Consider the following 18,784-nt stretch of genomic DNA (forward strand, 5'->3'; position numbering starts at 1 on the left):
TATAGGTTTCTCAAGAGGCAGGTCAGGTGGTCTGGTATTCCCATTTCTTGAAGAGTTTTCCACAGTTTATTGTGATCCACACAGTCAAAGGATTTGGTATAGTCAATAAAGCAGAAATAGATGCTTTTTTGGAACTCTCTTGCTTTTTCCATGATCCAGCAGATGTTGGCAATTTGATCTTTGGTTCCTCTGCCTTTTCTAAAACCAGCTTGAACACGTGGAAGTTCATGGTTCACATATTGCTGAAGCCTGGCTTGGAGAATTCTGAGCATTGCTTTACTAGCGAGAGCATATGTAAATGAATAACATCAACAGTCATTAGTAAATGCAAAGAATGCCACTGAGAGATACCACAGTATACATGTAAATATACTAAGTGTTGGAGAAACAGTACAACTGGAGCCATCAAACATTGATGTTGGGAATATAAACTGATATTCCATTAGAAAATTGTCTGGCATTATCTTCAGGAGTCAGATAAAGATAGCAGAATAAGAGTTTACTTGTTCCCAGAGAAATGCCAAAACCACATCTACAACTGTCTCCAATAGTAACCTAAAGACTAGCAGAACAAAATTCATATTGTTAAGGATATATAGAAAAGGCCACATCAAGATGGGTAGGAGGGGCAGAGATGTGGACTAGCCAGAACCCACAGGAGGAATATTACCCCAAGAAGTAATATTCAAGGAGGGAGGGGTTCAAGCTCCACATCAGGCTCACCAGCCCAAAAGACCTGCACTGGGAAGATAAGTCCCCATAATGTCTGACTTTGAGAATTGGTGGGGTTTATAACCAGGAGAACCAGTAGGCTGTGGGAAATCAAAACTCCCCTTGTGAAGAGCTTGTATGCAATTTCAACTTTCTCCATGTCCCAGCACTGAGGATTTGCAAAGCACCTGGATCATATAAGAAGGAAATTAATTGATTAATTTAAGGGCATATGCCAAAGGGTAAGATCTGGTGGAACTATCTCAAAGAACAGAAGTGCTAGTGGATGTCATATATTTTTAGTCTCCTTCTACTTAGCTGATCCATTGTTGGTGGGGATCATTTCTATAATTCTCCAGATATATAACTAACATTGTGTGCCACACCCCAGCCTTATGCTAAGTGCCAGCCCAGCCCAACCCAGTTTCCCTGCTCAGTCCTCAAAGTGGCTCTCACTCCACCCTACCTGGCACCGCTCCAAATCATCTCCATTTCCTGGAGACCAGCCCTACACACTAGCACACCTACAATGGTCACAGCTGGGCCTCACAACCAGCCATACTGAGGGGCAATCCTGCTCACGAGCACACCTACAGTAGTTGTGACCAGGTCTCAGACAGTTGGGATGGGACCAACCAGTCTGCAAGGGCATTGCAGCAGCTACCAAGCCATGCAGCATGCCTGCAGGAATTGTGGCCCAATCACAACAGAAAGGCACGCTGGTATACATAAAGATACCCCTAGAGCACCTGGCCCTGATGACCAGGGGGAGTTGTTCCACTGCAATTCACTGTACACCAGTGGTCTACATAACACCACTCTTTCAAGACCTAGTGCTATATCTGATATACCCAACACATAGAAACAAACAGAGAATGAGGCAAAATACAGAGACAACATGACAAAACCTCATAAAACAAAAGTAATAAAAAAGGCAAGACAAAGCCTCGTAAAAAGAACTAAATGAAACAAAAATAAACAATTATTAGATAAAGAATTCAAAGAAATAGTCATGAAAATCCTCACCAAACTCGGAAGAATGGATGAAATCAGTAAGCTTCAACAAAGAGTTAGAAAATATAAAAAAGAAGCAGTCAGAATTTCAGAATACAATAATAAATGAAAATACACTTGAGTAACTTAACAGCACATTAGAGGATGCAGAAGAATGGATCAGCAATCTAGAAGACAGAGTAGTAGAAATCACCCAATTGGAATAGCAAAAAAGAAAAAAGAATTTTTTAAAAATGAGGGCAGTTTAAGGGACCTCTGAGAAACCATTAAGCATAATAATATTTACATTATAGGGATTACAGGAGGAGGATTAGGGGGCAGAAACTCTATCTGAAGAAATAATGGCTGAAAATGTTTCTAAATTATTGAAGGAAACAGACATCCAAGTGCAAGAATCACAGAGTCCCAAACAAGAGGAACCGAAAGACATTCATGCCAAAATATATTTTACTTAATATAACAAAAATTAAAACTGAAGAGTCTTAAAAGCAGCAAGGAAAAAAAAAAACTCGTTACATACAAGGGAACCACCATAAGATTATCAACTGATTTTTCAGCAGAATCTTTACAGGTAGGTAGAGACTGATGCTATATATTCAAAGTACTGAAAGAAAAAAAAAATAACCAATAATACTCTACCTGGCAAGGATTCATTCAGAATTCAAGGAGAAAGAGTTTCCCAAAGAAGCAAAAGTTAAAGGAGTTTATCACCACTAAACAAGTCTTACAAGAAATAGTAAAGAGACTTCTTCAGGTAGAAAAAACAGAAAATGCCATAACTAGAAAAAGAAAATCATGAAAGGAAAAATGTTGCTAGTAAAAGAAAACATACAGTAAAGATAGTGGATCAACCACCTATAACAATAGTATGAATATTAAAAGACAAAGGCAGTAAAATGGTATCTAAAGCAATTAATTGTGCAATATACAAAATTAAAAGATGCAAAATGTGACATCAAAAACATAAAATGTGGGGCATGATTGTACTTTTAAAACATATTTGAACTCAAGTGATCATCAACTTAGGTTGCTATATACATAGGTTGTTACATAAAAACCTCATGGTAAACACAAACAAAAAAAGCTGTAATAGATACACAAAATTTAAAAAGAAGAAATGTAGACATAGCGCTAGAGAAAGTCATCAGATTACAAGGAAAGAGAACAAGAAAGAATCAGAGAATTAAACAGAAAACAACTAATGAAACAGCAATAAGTAAATACTATCAATAATTACTTTGAATATAAATGGAATAAATATTACAATCAAAAGACACAGAGTAGTTGACTGGATTATTTTTTAAAGACCCATGTGTATGCAACCTTCAAAGACTTACTTCAGAGAAAAAGACATATACATACTGAAAGAGAATTGATGGAAAAGATTTTCCACGCAAATGAAAAGGAAGCTGTGGTAGCAATGATTATATATTTTTAAAATTTACTTTAAAACAAACACTGTACTGAGATGAAAAGGTCATTACATAATTATAGAGTGATCAATACAATAAAAAGATATAACATTTGCAAATATCTATGTACCTAACAAAGGAATACAGGTATAAAGCAAGATAATGCCAGTTGTATAAAACTAGAAGAGGACTTTAATACCCCACTTGTTTTAATAGATAGACTATCCAGAAAGAAAATCAATGAGAAAACATTCTATTGGGTTGGCCAAAAATGTTCCTTTGGGTTTTCCAATAGCATCTTATGGAAAAACATAAATGAAATTTTTGGCCAACACAATACTTAAACAACAGGCAAGTTTGGCCTTGGAGTACAAAATGAAGAAGGGAAAAGGTTATCAGACTTTTGCCAAGAGTGCACTGGTCATAGCAAACACTCTCTTTCAACAACACAAGAGACGATTATACATGGGCATCACCCATCTGGTCAATACTGAAATCAGATTGATTATATTATTTGCCGCCAAAGATGGAGAAGCTCTAAACAGTTAGCAAAAACAAGACTGGGAGCAGACTATGGTTCAGATCATGAACTCTTTGTTATAAAGTTCACACTAAATTAAAGAAAGCAGGGAAAACCACTAGGCCCTTCAGGTATGACCTAAACTAAATTCCTTACAATAATACAGTGTAAGTGACAAATAGATTCAAGGGATTAGATCTGATAGAGTGCCTGGAGAACTATGGATGGAGTTTCGTAATGTTGTTCAGGAGGCAGTGATTAAAACCACCCCCCGAGAAAAAGAAATTCAACAAGGCAAAATGGTTATCTGAGGAGGCCTTACAAATAGCTGAGAAAAGAAGAGAAGTGAAAGGCAAAGAGGAAAGGAAAGATATACCCAACTGAATCCAGATTTCCAAAGAATAGCAATGAGGGATAAGAAAGCCTTCCTAAGTGAACAATGCAAAGAAATGGAGGAAAACAATAGAATGGAAAAGACTAGACATCTCTTCAAGAATATGACAAATGCCAAGGGAAATTTAATGCAAAGATGGGCACAATAAGACAGTAATGGTATGGGCCTAACAGAAGCAGAAGATGGGCGATGCCAAAGAATGTTCAAACTACTACAGAAGTGCACTCATTTCACATGCTAGCAATGTCATGCTCAAAATCCTCCAAGCTAGCCTTCAACAGTATGTAAACTTAGAATTTCCAGATATACAAGCTGGACTTAGAAAAGGCGGGGGAACCAGAGACCAAACTGCCAACATCTGTTGGATCATAGAAAAAGCAAGAGAATTCCAGAAAAAACATCTACTACTGCTTCATTGACTATGCTAAAGCCTTTGATTATGTGGATCACAACAAACTGGGAAATTCTTAAAAATATGGGAATACCAGACCACCTTACCTGCCTCCTGAGAAACCCGTATCAGGTCAAGAAACAGTTAGAACTGGACATGGAACAGAAGACTAATTCAAAATTGGAAAAGGAGTATGTCAAGGCTCTATATTGTCACCTTGCTTATTTAACTTATACGCAGACTACATCCAACGAAATGCCAGACTGGATGAAGCACAAGCTGGAATCAAGTTTGCCAGGAGGAATATCAGTAACCTAAGGTATGCAGATGACACCACACTTACGGCAGAAAGTGAAGATGAACTAAAGAGCCTCTTGATGAATGTGATAAAGGAGAGTGAAAAAGCTGGCTTAAAAGTCAACATTCAAAAAACTAATATCGTGGCATCTGGTCCTATCACTTCATGGCAAATAGATGGGGAAACAATGGAAACTGATAGATTTTATTTTCTTGAGTTCAAAAATAACTTCAGATGGTGACTGCAGCCATGAAATTAAAAGACATTTGCTCCTTGGAAAATAAGCTATGACAAACCTAGACAGTGTATTTAAGAGCAGAGACATTACTTTGCTGACAAAAGTTTCTATAGTCAAAGCTACGGTTTTTCCAGTAGTCATGTACAGATGTGCGAGTAGGGCCATCAAGAAGGTTGAATGCCAAAGAATTGATGTTTTTAAACTGTGGTGTTGGAGAAACTGTTGAGAGTCCCTTGGTCTGTGAGGAGATCAAACATAAAGAAAATCAACCCTCAATATTCATTGAAAGCACTGAAGCTGAACTTCTAATACTTTGGCCACCTGATGCAAAAGTCCAACTCACTGGGAAAGACCTTGATGCTGGGAAAGATAGAATGCAAGGGGAGAAGAGGACAAAAGAGGATGAGATGGTTGGATGGCATCACCAACTCAATGGACCTGAGTTTGAGCAAGCTCCAAGAGATGGTGGACAAGGAGCCTGGCATGCTGCTGTCCATGGGGTTGCAAAGTGTCGGACACAACTGAGCAACTGAACAACAACAAATACTTAAATGACAGCCTAGATCAGGTTGATTTAATAGATATATATGAAATATCCCACTCCAACAGAATTCCCCTTCTTTTCAGGTTCACATAGGACTTTTTCACATTAGGCTGCAAAACAAATCTCAGTGAATTTAAGAAGACTGAAATCATGTCAAGCATCTTTTCTGACCACTCTGGTATGAAAATTAAAATGAATTACAAGAAGACAATTATAAAAACCACAAGCATGTGGAAACTAACCAATATGTTGCTAGACATCCAATGGATCAGTGAAGATATCAAAGATGAAATAAAATGAAAATGGAAACACAGTGCTCCCAAATATATGGATTGTAGCAAAAGCAGTTCTAAGAAACTTTTTTGTGATATATACCTACCTCAGTAAACAAGAATAATCTGAAGTAAACAATCCCACCTCACACATAAAAGAACCAGAAAAAGAACAAATGAAGCCCCAAGTTAGTAGAAGAAATGAAATAATAAAGATCAGAGTCCAAATAAATAGAAACTTTAAAAAAGTAGAAATAGATGAAACTAGAAGCTGGCCCTTTGAAAAGATAAACAAAAGTGGTAAACATTTAGCCAGATTCATTTTTTAAAACAGAGAGATAAAGTCCAAATGAAATCATAAATAAAAGAAGAGTTACAACAGACACTACAGATACAAAGGTTTATGAGTTTACTATAAACAATTACACAGTAGCAAACTGGACAATTTTTAAGAAAGGGATAAATTTCTAGAAACACACCATCTCCCAAGACTCAGTCAGGAAGATACATAAAATCTTAACAGATCAACACTAATAATGAAATCAAATCAGTATTCAAAATACTCCTAATAAAGTCTAAAAACTAGAGGGAATCACAGGTGAATTCTACCAAATATCCAAAGAGTTACTACCTAGTATTCTCAAACTAGTTCAAATAATTGAAAAGAACACTTCCAAACACAATCCATGAGGCCAGTATTCCCCTGATAGAAAAACCAAAAACACTACAAAAAAAAGAAATTACAGGCCAATATCTCTGAAGAACATAGATACAAAAATCCTCAACAAAATATTAGCAAACTGAATTCAACAATGCATTAAAAGGATTTTACACATGATCCTTCATGTGTAAGAATGAATGATGAATTTGGATGGTTCATTATTCATTGAATGAATGAGTGACACATCATTCATTTGTTCAGTATCTGCAAATCAATCAATATTATGCACATGTTAACAAAATCATGGGTAGAAAGACTATGATCACTTCAATAAATGCAGAAGAATCTATTTATGATAAAAAACACTCAACAAAGTGGGTATAAAGGGGACATATCTAAAATAATAAAAAGGCATTTCATGATAAACACACAGCTAATATCAAACTCAATAATGAAACACTGAAAGCTTTTCCTCAAAAATCAGGAACAAGAAAAGGATGTCCACTCTCACTTCTTGTATTTAACACAATATTGGAAGTCCTAGCCACAACAATCAGACAAGAAAGAGAAATAAAAGTTATCCAAATTGGAAGGGAAATGTGAAACTGTTAGTATCCACAGATGCCATTCTATATACAGAAAATCCAAAACACTATTAAAACTATAATAGACCAAAAACTATCATAACTAATAAATGAATTCAGTAAAGTTGCAGGGTAAAGATGAATACACAGAAATCTGATGCATTTCTAAACATTATGATAATGAACTAACAGAAAGAGGATTCAGATGGCCAGCAGAAAAAATAAAATGATGCTCAACATCACTAATTTTCAGGGAAATGAAACCAAAATCACATAGCAATATCACTTCATACTAGTTAGATTGGCAAGTGATGATGTGGATAAAGGGAACCCTCAGGTCCACTGTTGGTGGGAATGTAAATTGGTACAGTCAATATAGAACACAGTATATAAGTTCCTCAAAAAATTAAAAATAGAATTACCATATGATCCAGCAATTCCACTTTCAAATATTTATCTGAAGAAAATGAAAGCACTAATTCTGAAACATACATGCACCACTATGTTTACTCCTGCATTATTTACAATAGCCAAGGTTTAGAGGCCATCTGAAGAAACAGTGTCAGACTTTATTTTTGGGGGCTCCAAAATCACTGCAGATGGTGATTGCAGCCATGAAATTAAAAGACGCTTACTCCTTGGAAGGAAAGTTATGTCCAACCTAGATAGCATATTCAAAAGCAGAGACATTACTTTGCCAACAAAGATCCGTCTAGTCAAGGCTATGGTTTTTCCAGTGGTCATGTATGGATGTGAGAGTTGGACTGTGAAGAAAGCTGAGCGCCGAAGAATTGATGCTTTTGAACTGTGGTGTTGGAGAAGACTCTTGAGAGTCCCTTGGACTGCAAGGAGATCCAACCAGTCCATTCTAAAGGAGATCAGTCCTGGGTGTTCATTGGAAGGACGGATGCTAAAGCTGAAACTCCAGTACTTTGGCCACCTGATGCGAAGAGCTGACTCATTGGAAAAGACTCTGATGCTGGGAGGGATTGGGGGCAGGAGGAGAAGGGGACAACAGAGGATGAGATGGCTGGATGGCATCACTGACTCGATGGACATGAGTTTGGGTGAACTCTGGGAGTTGGTGATGGACAGGGAGGCCTGGCGTGCTGCAATTCATGGGGTCGCAAAGAGTCAGACATGACTGAGCGACTGAACTGAACTGAACTGAACTGAAGTGTCCATCAGTAAATGAATGGATAAAAGCTATGATGTACATGTACATATGTCTTCCCAGGTCACACTAGTGGCAAAGAGCCTGCATCCCAATGCAGGAAACATAAAAGATGTGAGTTCAATACTCAGGTAAGGAAGATCCCCTGGAGGAAGGCATAAAAACCCACTCCAGTATTCTTGCCTGGAGAATCCCTTGGACTGAGGAGCCTGGAGGACTACAATCCATAGGGATGCAAAGAGTCTGACACAACTGAAGTGACTTAATACACACACACACACACACACACACACACACACAATATATATATTACTCAACCATAAAAAAGGAATTAAAGTGCCCTATATATACCAAGGTAGATAGTCCTGGAGATCATTATGCTAAGTGAAATGTCAGATTGTCAATGTTGTTGAATCGCTAAGTCATGTCTGACTCTTTGCGACTGCAAAGACTACAGCACACCAGGCTCCTCTATACTCCACTGTCTCCTGGAATGTGTTCAAATTCATGTCCATTGAGTCATTGATGCTATGTAACCATTTTATCCTCTGCTACCCTTGGCAGAGGAGCCAGAGAGAGGAGCCTGGCATGATACAGTCAGTAGATCACAAAAAGGAGAACTTTTGCCTACAATCTTTCCCAACATCAGTCTTTTCCAATGAATTGACTCTACACATCAGGTAGCCAAAATATTGGAGCTTAAGCTTTAGCATCAGTCTTTCAAATGAATATTCAGGGTTTATTACCTTTAGGATTGACTGGTTTGAGCTCCCTGCAGTTCAAGGGACTCTCAAGAGAAAACCATAGCTTTGACTATATGGATCTTCACGAGCAAAGTAATGTCTATCTTTTTTAATATGCTGTCTCAGTTTGTCACAGCTTTTCTTCCAGGGAGCAAGCATCTTTTAATTTCATGGCTACAGTCACCACCTGCAGTGATTTTGGAATCTTAGGAAAGAAAATTGGTCACTGCTTCCACTTTGCTACTGCTGCTGCTAAGTCGCCTCAGTCGTGTCAGACTCTGTGCAACCCCATAGGTGGCAGCCCACCAGGCTCCCCCTTCCCTGGGATTCTCCAGGCAAGAACACTAGAGTGGGTTGCCATTTCCTTCTCCAATGCATGAAAGTGAAAAGTGAAAGTGAAGTTGCTCAGTCGTGCCCGACTTGTAGTGACCCCATGGACTGCAGCCTACCAGGCTCCTCCATCCATGGGATTTTCCAGGCAAGAGTACTGGAGTGGGGTGCCATTGCCTTCTCTGTGCTTCCACTTTATCCCCATCTATTTGCCATGAAGTGGTGGGACTGAATCCCATAATCTTAAATTTTTGATGTTGAGTTTCAAGTCAGCTTTTTCATTCTCCTCTTGCACCCTCATCAAGAAGTTCTTTAGCTCCTCTTCACTCTCTGCCATTAGAGTGGCATCAGCTGCATATTTGAAGTTGTTGATATTTCTCCTGGCAATCTGGATTCCAGCTTGTGATGGAGACAGTTACTATGACCTCGCTTATATGTGGGGTTCCATGGTGGATCAGTAGTAAAGAGCCTGCCTGCCAAGGCAGGAGATGTGGGTTTTGTCCCTGGGTCAGGATGATGCTCTGGCAAAGGAAATGGCAACCCACTCTAATACTATTACCTGGAAAATCCCAAGGACAGAGGAACCTGGCATGATACAGTCAAGATCACAAAAAGTCAGACACAAATTAGTGACTAAACAATATACTTATACGTGGAGTCTAAAAAACCAAATGACAGAGACTCAATACAACAGAAACACACTCATAGGGGCAGAGAACAAACTGGTGACCACAAGAGGCAATGGTGATCATTTCCTGGCAGGGTTCAGAGAAAAAGACAAAGACAAAAAGATTGAGATACAAAATTCCAGTTTAAAATAAATGTCATAGGTCATAATGTACACTATTGTGAATACTGTCAGTAATATTCCAAATACTTTGTATGATGACAGATGGTTACTAGATGTTGTGGTGATTAATTTGTAATGTATATTAATGTGAAGTTTCTATGTTGTAGGGGGCTTCCCTTGTAGCTAATGTGAAGCTAACATGAAGCTAATATATCTTATAACTATACTTCAAAAGAATAAAACATTTTATATGCATATGAAGTGTGCATAACTAAGTCCTACAAGCTTCCCTTCTAAGTATAAATCCAACAGAGAGGCATACTCATGTTCACTGAAAGACATTTGAAAGAATGTGCACAAAACATTATTTATATAAGACAAAGTTTAAGAAGGAAGCAAACCACATGTCTCTCAGTAGCATAATGGATTTTAAAATGTCTATTCACACAATAGAATATAGCAATCAGAAGGAAGAGCCTATAACTTATGCAACAGCATAGAATAATCTCAAATACAAATTCAATCAGATGTAAAAGAATATGTAAAGTAGAATTTCATTTATATAAAACAAAACTAATGTATAACAATACATTGTGAGTTACGTGTCATATTTCTAGTTATTGAGGGGTAATATTCTGTTTACTTTATTGATACTGGTTACAATAAAACTTGTTAAGATGTTGATTTATGATTTATGTACATATCTAGATATATGTTCTGACAAAATATAGTCCACTCGAAAAAGGAATGGCAAACCACTGCAGTATTCTTGCCTTGAGAATCCCATGAATAGTATAAAGGGGCAGAAAGATGTGAAACTGGAAGATGAGCCCCCCAGATCAGTAGGAGTCCAATATGCTACTGGAGAAGAGCAGATAAATAGCTCCAAAAAGAATGAAGAGGCTGAGCCAAAGCAGAAACAACCCCTTGTTGTGGATGTGTCTGGTGGTGAAAGTAAAGTCCAATGCTGTAAAGAACAATATTGTGTAGGAATCTGGAATGCTAGGTCCTTGAATCAAGGTAAATTGAAAGTGGTCAAACAGGTGTTGGCAAGAATGAACATCAACATTTTAGGAATCAGTGAAATAAAATGGGTGGGAATGGGCAAATTTAATTCAGATGATCCTTATATCTACTATTGTGAACAAGAATCCCTTAGAAGAAATGGAGTAGCCCTGAGTCAACAAAAGAGTCTGAAATGCAGTACTTAGTTGCAATCTCAAAAATGACAGAATAATCTTTGTTCATTTTCAGGATAAACCATTCAAATTCACAGTAATCCAAGTCTATGTCCCAACAAATAGCACTGATAAAGGTGAAGTCAAACAGTTCTATGAAGACCTACAATATGCGATAGAACTAAGACCAAAATGGATGTCTCTGTCATCATAGGGGATTGGAATGCAAAAGTAGGAAGTCAGGAGATACATGGAATAACAGGCAGGCAACTTTGGCCTTGGAGTACAAAATGAAGCAGGGCAAAGACTATCAGAGTTTTGCCAAGAGAGCATACTGGTCACAGCAAACACTCTTTCAACAGCACAAGAGATGACTACACATGGACATCACCCATATGGTCAATACTGAAATCAGATTGATTATATTTTTGCAGCCAAAGATAAAAAAAAGCTCTATACAGTCAGCAAAAATAAGACTGGGAGCTGACTTTGGCTCAGATCATGAACTCTATATTGCAAAATTCACACTTGAAGAAAGTAAGGAAAACCACTAGGCCCTTCAAGTATGACCTAAACCAAATCCCTTACAATTATACAGTGTAAGAAACAAATAGATCCAAAGGATGAGGTCTGATAGAGTGCCTGAAGAACTATGGTCAGGGGTTCCTAACATTGTACAGGAGATAATGACCAAAATCAACCCCACGAAAAAGAAATGCAAGAAGGCAAAGTGATTGCATGAAGAGGCCTTACAAATAGCTGAGAAAAGAAGTGAAGTGAAAGGCAGAGGAGAAAGAGAAAGATATACCAACTGAATGCAGAGTTCCAAAGAATAGCAAGGAGAGATAAGAAAGCCTTCTTAAGTAAATAATGTAAAGAAACAAAGGAAAACAATTGAATGGGAAAGACTAGAGAGCTCTTCAAGAAAATTAGAGATACCAAGGGAATGTTTCATGTAAAGATTGGCACAATACATTATGACGGAAACAGTAAGGACCTAACAGAAGTAGAAGAGATTAAGAAGAGATTGCAAGAATACACTGAAGAACTGTACAAAATAGGTCTTCATGACCCACATAACAACTATGATGTGATCACTCACTTAGAGTCAGATTTCCTAGAGTGTGAAGTCAATTGGCCCTAGGAAGAATTACTAGGAACCAAGCTAATGGAGGTAATGGAATTCCAGCTGAGCTATTTCAATTCCTAAAAGATGACACTCTTAAAGTTTCAGCAATATGTCAGCAAATTTGAAACATTCTGACAACTGAAAAAGGTCAATTTTCATTCCAACTCCAAATAAGGGAAATGCCAAAGAATGTTCAAGCTATCACACAAGTGCACTAATTTCACATGCTATTAAGGTAATGCTCAAAATAATTCAAACTAGGCTTCAACACTATTTTAGCCAAGAACTTCTAGATGTGCAAGTTGAATTTAGAAAAAGGCAGAACCACAGACCAAATAGCCAACATCCGCTGGATCATAGAAAAAGCAAGAGAATTCCCGAAAAACATCTAATTCTGCTTCATTGACTATGCTAAAGCCTTTGATTATGTGAATCACAACAAACTATGGAAAATACTTAAAGAGACGAGAATACCAGACCACCTTACCTGCCTCCTGAGAAACCTGTATGCAGGTCAAGAAGCACGGTTAGAACAAGACATGGAAAAATGGACTGGTTCAACATTAAGAAAGGAGTACATCAAGGCTGTATATTGTCACCCTGCTTATTTAGCTTATATTCAGAGCACATCATGTGAAATATCAGGCTAGAATCACAAGCTGGAATCAAGATGGCCAGCAGAAACATCAACAACCTCAGATATGCAAATGATACCATTCTAATGGCAGAAAGCAAAGAAGAACTAATTCTTTTTAACATTAAAATCTGGCTTAAATCTCAACATTCAAAATACTGATATCATGGCATCTGGTCCCATCACTTCATGGCAAATGGATGGGGAAACAATGGAAACAGTGACAGACTTTATTTTCTTAGTCTCCAAAATCCCTGCAAACTGAATGCAGCCATGAAATGAAAGGACACTTGCTCTTGAAAGAAAAGCTATGACAAACCTAGACAGCATATTAAAAAGCAGAGACATGACTTTGCCTACAAAGGTCCACATAGTCAAGGTTACGGTTTTTCCAGTAGTCATGTACGGATATGAAAGCTGAACCATAAAGAAAGGAAAGCTGAGCACCAGAGAACTGATGCTTTTGAACTGTGCTGGAGAAGACACTTGAAGGTCCCTTGGACAGCACTGAGATAAAACCAGTTAATCCTAAAGAAATCAATCCTGAAAACTCACTGGAAGAACCAATGCTGAAGCTGAAGCTCCAATACTTTGGCCACCTGATGTGAAGAGCCAATTCATTGGAAAACACCCCGATGCTGGGAAATATTAAAATCAGGAGGGGAAGCAGGCAATAGAAGATGAAGTAGTTGGATGGAATCACTAACTCAATGGACATGAGTTTGAGCAAACTAAGTGAACTATTGAAGGACAGGGAAGCCTGGTGTGCTGCCATTCACGAGGTCACAAAATGTTGAACATGACTTAGTAACTGAATAGCAGCAACAAAGATATATATTATGCTTAAATGAATAGCTTACACTAAAAATAGTGTTAAAGCATTCAAAATATTTTGCACTAAACGTCAGTAAGATCTGTAGTTAATAGAACTGAACCAATGTTAATTTCTTAGTTTTAATCAATGTATCATTACTATATGATGTCATTAAGCAAAGTTAAAATGTATACTAGAGCTGTCCTGTTTTTATAGCTCTTCTGTACATCTAAATTCTTTCAAAATAAAAAGAATGACATGCAAGTCATAGAGTATTCTTTCATATTCTTTTCACTTTGTGGGATGTCTTACCTATTCTTTCTTTCCCATCATAAGTTGCCTGATGAACTCCTATTTTATTGAAATTCATCGTAAGCATTTCTTACGTGAGTCTGTCCTTGGATTCTACTCTTCTTCTCTGAAAGAAAAGTGTTACTCTTTTCCTACTCTCAACTCTTCTGATATCTTATAAAGTATACATTTATTATTAAAAATAACTTTATATTTAATAAAAATAAAAAATAAATTATTTTAAAATAACTTTTAGTTGTAATTAACAGTTTTCTTGTGATTGCAGTGTTTTGTGAAGTGCCCATTTTGTTAAGAACATGCTACTTGCTCATGGTATAGGTTTTAAACTTTGGATGTAGGAAATATGTAAGAGCTGAGTTGATATGCAGGAAGTCATTTGGAAATGACTCAAAACTTCTGTTTTGACATTTTTAAGATTATCCCAGTTTAGCCTTCCTGCAGCCAACCAGTGTAGACCAGATGTCTAAAGTGCATCCATATCTATATCTGTGGTCTTATTTTTAAAATATAGGATAGAGTGTCCAAGGAATTATCCGGGGAATCTGAAGATGAAGATGTACAAAATGAAAGAAATAGAATCCTGGACAACCCTCAGGAGTCACTGAATTCTATAGTGCTTATTAAGGAACTCATAAAGGTAATATTATTCAATGAACAACTTATGATGGTTTAATTTCTGTTAAAGAGTATGTCATTAATGCCAAGGGCTTACTGTGGTTTTTTGAATCTATGTGTGTTTTCTCAAGAGAATAGAAGAACTCTTGTGAAGCTACCTGAGGTGGTCCATGGGAGTCTAAAGTATTGTTTGTATATGACCTGTAAGTATTCTTTACTATATTGTTTTCTGTATTTTTTAAGGTGTATTTTTCAAAACCAGTCGTTTTAGCTGTGAGAAATATCTCTGTTGCAATCCAAAAGCAGGAGTGCTTTGGGTTGCTTGGATTAAATGGAGCTGGGAAAACTACTACCTTCGAAATTTTGACTGGAGAGGAGGTTGCTTCCTCTGGGGATGTGTTCGTTGAGCGCCTTAGCATCACCAAAAATATCCTAAAGGTAAAACATCATTGCTGTCTGAGGTGTGAGAAACATGATTTGTGGGTGAAGGTCAGAAGCAACTTGTGGGAAATGATAGACATGAATCATAGTAGGCATTGATATCGCTACTGTTGACTTAACCCAAGGATTCTAGAGAGCAATGAGAATTTTGGTCAGAGATGGTGAGGCAATTAGAGCAGCCTTACCATGAAAATCTAAGAGTGTCTTTAATTTTCTTTAAAACTATCGGAGAGCAAGATGGTAAAATAGGAGACCCTTGACTTTCCCTCCTTGGATGCACCAAATAAACAGTTAAACAGGGATCCATTCCCCCTGAGATGAATCCAGAACTAGTTGAAAGACTCCTACACATCACACTACTGAGAAAATATCCACATCAAGATGGGTAGGATGAGCTGAGACATACTTGCACCATAAACTCCACCCACAAAACAGTGCATTACAATCAGAATGGAACTCCCAACTCCCAGCTTCACACATTTAGCTCCTCAACTTTTTGTCTACCATCCAAAAGACTGTTTCTCAAACCACCTAGCTCTGAGGGCAAACAGGACATGGCATTCATGAAGTCCCCTGGAATGTAGAAAGCGAAAAGGCAGTTTCAACAAGTGCATAAGAACTAGGAGTCCTCTAGGAGCCTGAATGGGCAAGTGATCATTTTCTCAGCCTTCAGGGCACTGTCAGGACTTGTCAACACCTTAATCTCCTAAGGCCACTAACACACACAATGGTTTAGACAAGCACAGAAGTTTAAGAGGATCTAAGAATCCCTGGCAAGGCCGGAGAGATCAGAGGTAGAAGTGGAGTGTTATTGCATGCAAAAAAACTTAAGTTGATATTAGCTTTAAAAAGCCTCTTGGTAACTACAAAGAAACATCTTTAGATGTTTTACTCGTTAAAGGAGAAATGATTCAAAATCTATCAAAAAAAAGAGAGAGAGAAAGAGAAAACAAAACAAAAAGGAAGACAGCAAGAGAGAAAAAGAGGAACAAAAAAACTATAAAATTAAATAAAACACTTAAAAATGACAATAGTAAATCCTTCCCTATCAATAAATCTAAATGGATTAAGTTCATTATACTCAGAAAATAACAAAGAAACAGAGGGGCTAAATAGATCTATATCAAAGATCCAACTATGTGCTATTTACAAGAAACTTACTGTAGATTCAAGGGTATAAATTGACTAAAATGAAGACATCAGTTCAGTTCAAACGCTCAGTCATGTCCGACTTATCCCACAGAGTCCAAAGTCTGTTCTTTATATCTGTGTCTCTTTTGCTGCCCTGCATTTAGGATTGGCGGTACCATCTTTCTATATTCCATATATATGTGTGTGTATTAATACACGATATTTATCTTTCTCTTTCTGACTTACTTCATTGTGTATAATAGGCTCCAGGTTTATCCATCTCATTAAAACTGACTTAAATGTGTTCCTTTTTATAGCTGAATAATATTCCATTGGTTATATGTACCACAACTTCTTTATCCATTCATCTGCCTATGAACATCTAGGTTGCTTCCATATCCTAACTATTGTAAATAGTGCTGCAATGAATATTGGGATACATGTATCTTTTTCAGTTCCAGTTTCCTCAAGGTATATGCCTAGTAGTGGGATGTCTTCAATTTCTTTGTCTTGATTATTGCTCTGATTAGGACTTCCAATATTATGTTGAATAGGAGTGCTGAGAATAGGCATCTGTGTCTTATACCTGATCTTAAATGAAAAGCTTGCAGTTTTTCACTGCTGAGTGTAACGTTAACTTTGAGCTTGTTACATATAGGCTTTATTATGTTGAAATATGTTCCTTCTGTACTAAAGTTTTCAGAGTTTTTACTTATCATGAGAGGATGCTGAATTTATCAAATGATTTTTCAGCATTTTTTGAAAAGATCATGTGATTTTTAACCTTTCATTAACTTGGTGCGTCACATTTTCTGTGTTTGCTGAATTATTCTTGCATCCCAGGTATAAATCCCACTTGATCTTGGTGTACAATACTTTTATTGCCATGTTGAATTCACTATAGTAGTATTTTGTGCCGTATGTATGTGAAAATGCTGTGCTCATTAATTCTGTTTTTATTTTTATTTTTTGGATTGCCATAAAGTCTTCCATAGTTTTTAGCTATAACATATTACATTCTCACCAACATGGCTCAGGGTTCAATTTTCTATACATTCTAGATAGCAACTATTATTTTCTCCTTTTAATAGTTGCTATCCTGATGGATGTGAAATGGTTTCTCATTGTAGTATCAATTTATATTTCTCTAATGATCACTGAGAGCCAGCATTTTTCTATACCTAATGTCCAATTACATATAGTCTTTGAAGAAATGTTTATTCAAGTCCTTGCCAATTTTTGGAATAAGTGTTCTTATTGAATTTCCAATATTTTCTATAAAACCTGGGTATTAATACCTAATCAGATAGATGACTTTCAAATATTTTTTCCATTCTGTGGTTGCCTTTTAACTTAGTTGGCAGTGTAATTATATGTACATAATTTAAAATTTTTTTATAAAATCCAATGTGTCTATTTTTTCTTTTATTTGCTAAGCGATTGGTGTAATGTCCAAGAAATTGTTGCCAAATATTGTGAAACACCTGACCTATGTTTTATTCTATAGTTTCAGGTCTGAAATGTAGGTCTTTGGTCATTTTCATTGAAGTACAGTTGATTTTCAATATTATATTAGTTTTAGGGGTGCATAGCATAATGATTCAGTATTTTGACAGATTATATTCCATTAAAAGTTATTACAAGAAAATGGTTATAGTTTTCTGTGCTGTACAATATATCCTTGTTGCTTATTATTTTATAAGTAGTAGTTTTATCTGTTAATTTCACATCCCTAATTTCCCCCAGCCGATTTCTCCCTCCCATTTGGTAACCACTAGTTGCCAGGCTTCTCTGTCCATGGGGATTCTCCAGGCAAGAATACTGGAGTGAGTTACCATTCCCCCCTCCAGGGGATCTTCCCAACCCAGGGATCAAACCCAGGTCTCCCGCATTGCGGGCAGATTCTTTACTATTTGAGCCACCAGGGAAGGCCAAGAATACTTGTGGCAATTTCACACTGAATAATTCTCACAAACACACAGGATTGTGAGAGACAGCACAGGGAGAGTTCTCAGAGAAGCAACTCCCTGAGACCATGCTGAGCGCATATTTTATTGGTAATTTATCTTGTAATCTTTAACTAAGAGGAGTAAAGCAATACAGAGACGGTAACTCAGGGATTAAGAAGACTTCCTCCTGAAGATCTGAAAGTAATCACATGAGAGCTGTAAAGAAAATTCTTTAAAGATAAGAGGGTTGTGTGGATCACAATAAACTGTGGAAAATTCTGAAAGAGATGGGAATACCAGACCACCTCACCTGCCTCTTGAGAAATCTGTATGCAGGTCAGGAAGCAACAGTTAGAACTAGACATGGAACAACAGACTGGTTCCAAATAGGAAAAGGAGTATATCAAGGCTATATATTGTCACCCTGCTTATTTAACTTATATGCAGAGTACATCATGAGAAACAGTGGACTGGAAGAAACACAAGCTGGAATCAAGATTGCCAG

General features: G+C 37.1%; 1 protein-coding gene across 3 annotated transcripts in view; it reads left to right on the forward strand.

Moving 5' to 3' along the window:
• Positions 1-18,784, forward strand: part of ABCA14 (ATP binding cassette subfamily A member 14) — a 270,053-nt gene that overhangs the window by 233,224 nt on the left and 18,045 nt on the right. For all 3 annotated transcript variants that reach the window (XM_024985457.2, XM_059881559.1, XM_059881558.1), the window contains 2 exons: positions 14,655-14,780; positions 15,002-15,196. In XM_024985457.2, coding sequence (XP_024841225.1) covers positions 14,655-14,780; positions 15,002-15,196 — 321 coding nt within the window. The remainder of the gene's footprint in view (positions 1-14,654; positions 14,781-15,001; positions 15,197-18,784) is intronic.

Source organism: Bos taurus, chromosome 25 (genome assembly GCF_002263795.3).
Source record: "Bos taurus isolate L1 Dominette 01449 registration number 42190680 breed Hereford chromosome 25, ARS-UCD2.0, whole genome shotgun sequence".
Lineage (NCBI taxonomy): Eukaryota > Metazoa > Chordata > Mammalia > Artiodactyla > Bovidae > Bos > Bos taurus.